The sequence below is a fragment of the Zonotrichia leucophrys genome, chromosome 4A (genome assembly GCF_028769735.1).
Source record: "Zonotrichia leucophrys gambelii isolate GWCS_2022_RI chromosome 4A, RI_Zleu_2.0, whole genome shotgun sequence".
Lineage (NCBI taxonomy): Eukaryota > Metazoa > Chordata > Aves > Passeriformes > Passerellidae > Zonotrichia > Zonotrichia leucophrys.
In genome coordinates this window covers 3,081,289-3,087,288 of record NC_088174.1, presented here as the reverse complement: position 1 = coordinate 3,087,288, position 6,000 = coordinate 3,081,289, and the positions used below count along the sequence as shown (strand labels likewise).

The 6,000-nt window shown below is 47.9% G+C and overlaps 1 protein-coding gene across 1 annotated transcript; it reads left to right on the top strand.

Moving 5' to 3' along the window:
* Positions 1-2,280: 2,280 nt before the first annotated feature.
* LOC135447891 (UDP-N-acetylglucosamine transferase subunit ALG13 homolog) lies at positions 2,281-4,712 on the top strand. The gene is made up of 4 exons (XM_064713072.1): positions 2,281-2,458; positions 2,812-2,971; positions 3,142-3,280; positions 4,548-4,712. Exons 1-4 carry the CDS (start codon positions 2,378-2,380, stop codon positions 4,657-4,659), a joined length of 492 nt encoding a protein of 163 aa, XP_064569142.1. The 5' UTR covers positions 2,281-2,377; the 3' UTR covers positions 4,660-4,712.
* The last annotated feature ends 1,288 nt before the right edge of the window (positions 4,713-6,000 follow it).

The following is a 6,000-nucleotide window of genomic DNA, read 5'->3' as shown; positions in this document are numbered from 1 at the left end:
GTCACTGGCAGGTCAGTTCTGTGACCACTGTGTGGTTTATCACAGAGGCAGCAATGAAACAATACAGAGCACCAAGCCTGGATTACATGACCTCTACCTGCCTCAAAACTGCACAGGCTCAGCTCCAAGCACCTCATTTTGAGAGTGATCTGTAGTTCTCACAGACCTCAGCATAAGCACTCATGGGCAAAATTCTGCTTATGCCCTACACAACTTCTAATTAAAACAGCAGGTACAAATTAGCATGAAATTGAGTCCCTTAATGGATGGTTTTCCCTTTTCTCTTCCATTTAAAATCACCCTAACAAGCCTGATTCAATGTGCAAGTGGAATGTATCCTCCAGTGAAAATTCAAATTTTAGTCACTGCAATTTTACATGTGAATATTTTTTCTTCTAACCCCTATACAGCATGAAGCTGGAAGTGCTAGCTGCAGCTAGCAGAGGACACTAACTTCTAGTGACACACAGGGAAAAAAACAACCAAACCCCCTAACATTTAATTATCCTGTTCTTTACCAGGTGCTGAACCTCCAATACCTGAAAAATTTAGCATTTTCCTTTTCATCCCCAATCCACCTTCTTCTCCCACAGCTATCAGGGCCCTGACTGCACTAATTGTGTGACCAGTCTCAGCTGGGGCTTCGACTCACTCTCTTGGACAGGGACTTTATTGAGCCTTGGGGTTTAAATAGAACCATAGAATGGTTTGGGTTTGTAGGAACCTTAAGTTCATCCAGTTTTAACTCTCTGCCATGGTCAGGGACACCTTCCTGTTCCAAGCCCCAGCCTGGCCTTGGATGCTTCCAGGAATCCAGGGGCAGCCACTGCTTCTCTGGGCACCTGTGCCAGGGCCTCACCACTCTCACAGGGAAGAATTAATTCTCAATATCCAGTCTAAATCTGCCCTTTTTCAGTTTAAAGCCATTTTCCTGTGTCCTGTCACTCCAGGCCCTTGTCCAAAGTCCCTCTCCAGCTTTCTCTTGGAGCCCCTTTAAGCACTGGAAGGGATTCCAAGGTGTCCCTGGAGCCTTCTCTTCTCCAGGCTGAACACTGAGCTCTCCCAGGGGAGGTGTTCCAGCTCCTGAGCCTCTTTGTGGCCTTCCTCTGAACCTACCTAACCATGTCCTTCTCCTGCTGGGATGACAGAGGTGACTCATGGGTGTCTTTGCTGCTAATTCTGTTCCTGAACTGCTGATTGGGTTTCCTGGGCTGACATTGTGTCCATATCCCTGCTGGATGGTCATTGGACCATGTCCTGTCGGTGAGGTCTTTACCTGGCTGGTGTTGTGGCCATCCTCAGCTCCCAAATTCCTTTTCCTGAGGGACAACAGCAAGAGCTGGACGAGGCTGGGCAGAGCCACTAAGTCCCTGTGCACTCAGGACACCAATAATGTTTTGTTCTCCAGCATTTTCCCCCCAGACAGTGTCTGCTGTCAGCACTACTTGCTTTAATCAAAAAATAAAAAAACCATTTCAGCGTGGCTCATTATGCTAAATGAAAACAACAGGGGGCTAATGAGCATTGTGAACAAGGTATTAACATGGCAATCAGAGGTTTCCACAAGAAGCTGCATCCCTCTTCCAACACCATGTATACACAACTGTGTATACAGTTGTGACATCATCTGTTGACTTTAATTCAGGGAATAAATAGATTTAGATGTCTAACTTTGGTTTATCTTCGTAGCAAATTATGCATTGTGTTGCACTTACTAATAAGAAACAAAACTGCCAGCTCAGTTTGGGCAACTGTTCAGGGGTCATTCTTACTCTTCAGTGAACACATTTAACACATCTAATATTCATAACTGTGTTAGCACATTTAATATTCATGATTTTGGAGTAGAAGTTAAAGTGTTACTCCCCCAATAAGTGTTGTGGGAGGCTTGGGCCATTGTCAGCCTGTAAAGGGAAGGTGGTTGTGGCCCTGCTCTGCCAATGGCACTTCTGAACACACCCACACAGGCTGTCCGCGAGTTATGTACGTCTCCAATGCCGAAATAACACGTGGAGGCCAAAATCTCCTTTCAAATTTATTTTTTACCTCTTCTCCTTTAAAGTCTAAAAGCCTGAAACAGCCTCTAAACGCTGCCGGACAGTGGGCTCGTTAAAGCGGCCACCATCGCTGCTGGTGCGGCACCGGGAGGGAGAACCCCACGGCGCAAGGGCACCGAAACGAGCGGACAAAAAAACATCCGTGAAGAGAAGCCGCGGGAGTGGACAGGGAGGGACAGGGAGGGCCGGGCCCGTGAGGGAAGGAGGCGTTCCCGCCCGCCCCGTCCCTCCCCTCAGCCCGGCCGCCATTTCGGGAGCTGTGCGCGGGCGCGCGGCGCCCCCTGGCGGCCCCGCAGCCGGCCCGGCCCGTCCCGGCGGCCATGAAGTCCGTGTTCGTCACCGTGGGCACCACCAGCTTCGATGAGCTGATCGCCACAGCCCGCTCCCCGCCCGCGCTGCAGGTCAGCCGGCCGAGACACCGACACTGGCCCCGGGCCAGGCCGGGCCTGCCCTCCCGGGGCTGGCGCCTGCGCGCCGCGGGCTGCCCCGCCCTCCCTGCCGCGTCCCGGGGTGCCTGAGGGCGCCGGGGCCGTTCGGGGGTTCCCGGGGGAGAAGCGTAAAGTGTTGGTGGAGGAAGGGGAGGGACGGGGAGGGGGCGGCGGTACCGGGGCCGGGTAGTCGGGAGCTGGGCACATCCCTCACACACCTTCTGTATCCCCGCCTCATCCCCTTCATTCCACCCCTGTCATCCCTCCCTTCTTCTCCATCTCCCCACCCCCGTTATCGCCTCCATTCACCGGTGCCGTGCCCGCAGGCGCTGCAGAGCCGCGGCTACCAGAGGCTGGTGCTGCAGGTGGGCCGGGGCTCGCTGCCGCAGCCCAGCAGCAGCCCGGCCGTGGCGGTGGAAGCGTTCCGGTTCAAGGAGTCGCTGGCTGAGGACCTGCAGAGCGCAGACTTGGTCATCAGCCACGCAGGTACAGCTGGGGCTGCGGGAGGTCCGTGGATGAAATCTCCCCGGCCTGGGGTGGGCTGGCTGAGAGTGCTGAGGTCCACACTAGAGTTGGGTTGTTCTAGAGGCTCCCCTGTTTCAGCAGCAAGTAGGGGGTTATTTGATCTCTCACCATGTTTTCTGTTTCTCTCGTAGGTGCTGGTAGCTGCCTGGAGACTCTAGAGAAAGGAAAACCACTAATAGTAGTAATAAATGACAAGCTGATGAACAACCATCAGCTTGAGCTGGCCAAACAGCTGCACAGAGATGGCTGTGTCCTGTACTGTAACTGCAGGTATGGAGCTGCTGGGGCTGTTCCTGCTGGGCAAGAGCATTCAGTCCATGTGACTGCACAGCTGAGAATGCGACAAGGAAATTTACATCCTTCTCTGTCATCTCCATCTGGATATTACATTTTCCAGAGTGAACAGACTAACACTAGGTAGAAATTTACCACACTTACCAAGCCTTTTTACCACGACCTCATCTAATTATGTTTTTCCATTTGAGGTAACATGTATTTAGATTAAAAAAATGCTTGGATTCAGGGGATTAATAAAGCAGATATAGATATTATCTGGTTAGTAACTTGAAGTACCCCTGTCTTTCAAGTACTCATTCAGGCCCCGCTTTTAACCAAACTTCCTGAATCCACCATACCCTCTGACAAGGAGTTTCACAGATCTACTGCCTGTCACTTCAGGAGAAAAACCCAAACTAAACAAACAAAAACACACAACAAAACCCCCACCCCACAACCAAACTACACATGAAAAAATCCCACCATCACCAAAACCCCTAGCTCCTTTTTTAAGAGTTCATCCTGACTCTTTTTGGGTTTATTTATTCTCCTGGTTTTGACTGTATCTTACTGTTTTCTCTTTACTTGTGATTAACTCCACTCTAAAAATATAAGATTACTTTTAAACTGAAGGCAGAAAACATGTAACTCCCATTACTTAGTCTGCATCTTGTTCCTTTGCTCTGCAAGCAGAGTTTCATATGTTTCAGAAGAGCTTTCTGAACAGACCAGGCCTGGCATTCATTTAAATTGAGCAAGTTTCTTAAACTCATTATCTTGGTGCTTCTGTCAGCTTTGGAATTTTTATTTCTTTGTGTTGGGCAGTGCCAAGCATTTGAGCTTTATTTTCAGCCTGATAATAGCAAGTAACAGATTGATGTAGCTGTTCTTTCTGGCTCTGTGATCAGGGGAGAACTCTGCCATGTGTTCAGTTAGGATGGATTTCCTCTTATGGTTTATGGAGCAGAGCTTCAGATCTTGTTCAGTCTCCCAGCATTGCAACCACAGAAGATTAAAAAGTTTCAAAGTTGAGTTTGTCTCAGAAAGCTGATGGAAGTGTGTTCTCAGCAATGCTGCCTACGAGCCAGTGCTGGCAGGGGCCTGCTGCTCTGGGCATTTTCTTCCTTTCCATACATATCCTTATTTAATATTTCCATGCTAAAGAATTACATATGAGTGCATAGAAAGAAAACTGTGTTTAAAAATTTCCTATGGGATGGCTATTTCTTCTTTAATTTTTGCCTTTGGTCTGTTTTTACAGCACTCTTGTGGAGACGCTGCAGTCGATGGACTTGTCAGCTTTGAAACCTTTTCCTCCTGGACAGCCAGAAAAGTTTGCTTCATTCTTGGATAAAGTTTTTGGGTTGCAGTAAACAAAAAAGAGAAATAAAAAAGTTGGAATAAAATGTCTCATCTCCTCTTAAGGTCTGCAAACACTCAAAGAAAATATCATTTAATATTAACTGATATTAAATGGCTTACAATTTAGTGTCAAACTCATTCAGCTTTCTGCATAAAAGAGAACAATGCCACTAAGGAGGGAGCGGACAGACATATTTCTATCACAAAAGCTGCACTGAGATGGTAATTCCACGGATGAGGACATGCCAAACTACTTCTTTACAGGCATGGCATATGCCTTGTGGTCTCTTGACCTTTTTTGCCAAGTCCAGGTGTAAATAAATTGTCCTTGTTGATGTTCCTGTGATGTCCTGCAGATGCCTTCGGCTCTTGGTTCATGTGTTTACAGAATCACTGAAAAGAGAGCTTAAAAGTGAGCTATTTAAGGCTCAAAAGGGAAAAAGGCATGTGGTGCATCCAGGTGAAAACAGTTACAAGCTGCCAAACTGCTGCCCTTTGTTTGGGTGATTTACCCACAAAACATAGGACAGGAATGGGCTTGGCAATGCAATTGCTCCTTTTGCATGGTGTTACCCCATCATAACCCAGTGTTTCCTATTTACATTATATGTAAGGAAGAAATTCTCCTCTGTGAGGGTGGGCAGGCCCTGGCACAGGTTCCCAGAGCAGCTGTGGCTGCCCCTGGATCCCTGGCAGTGCCCAAGGCCAGGCTGGACAGGGCTTGGAGCAGGCTGGAATGTTAGAAGGTGTCCCTGCCCATGGTAGGAGTGTTGAAACCAGATGAACTTTAGGGTTCCTGCAAACCCAAGCCTTTCTGGGATTCTTTGATGCTGATCAGAGCTTCCCATTCAGAGTATCGAATTTAACAATGATGTGTGACATCGATTTCATCAAGTAAATATTTTGAAAACCAAAGGGGGTTTAAACTTTAAAAATGTTCATGCATGTTCTTAGGTTTCTAATGCTCTAGAACTTTAGAAGTGCATAATTGGTGCTAATTGCCCTTCCCACAAAGACATGGGGGGGGGGGGCGTGTTGCTTTTGTTGTTTAAAACAAGAAAATGAAACTCCTGAATTGGCCCATTGGATGTCTAAGTACAATTTTCATGAGGAAGTTAAATGTACATAGAAGCATTCAAATCAAGCACAAAGGGCCACAGGTGGAATAAATCAGGCCGCACAGCTGTGCAAGGCTCAGTTTTGCCAATCCCCCAAAGTTTGCCCCAAATACTTGATTAGGACCCACTAAGATTCTTCACTCTCTTAACGATTTCGATGGAGTTATTTCAAACCCACTGCTAGCAACTCGCTTCCAGCCCGGGAGAGCAGAGGAATCCTGGATAACCACCGGG

Bases quoted from the DNA above. Each gene is read 5' to 3' on its own strand.
- LOC135447891 (XM_064713072.1), top strand. From the start codon at position 2,378: ATGAAGTCCGTGTTCGTCACCGTGGGCACCACCAGCTTCGATGAGCTG. The intron at 2,459-2,811 runs GTCAGCCGGCCG...CCGTGCCCGCAG, and splicing joins GCTCCCCGCCCGCGCTGCAG to GCGCTGCAGAGCCGCGGCTA. The intron at 2,972-3,141 runs GTACAGCTGGGG...TTTCTCTCGTAG, and splicing joins CTTGGTCATCAGCCACGCAG to GTGCTGGTAGCTGCCTGGAG.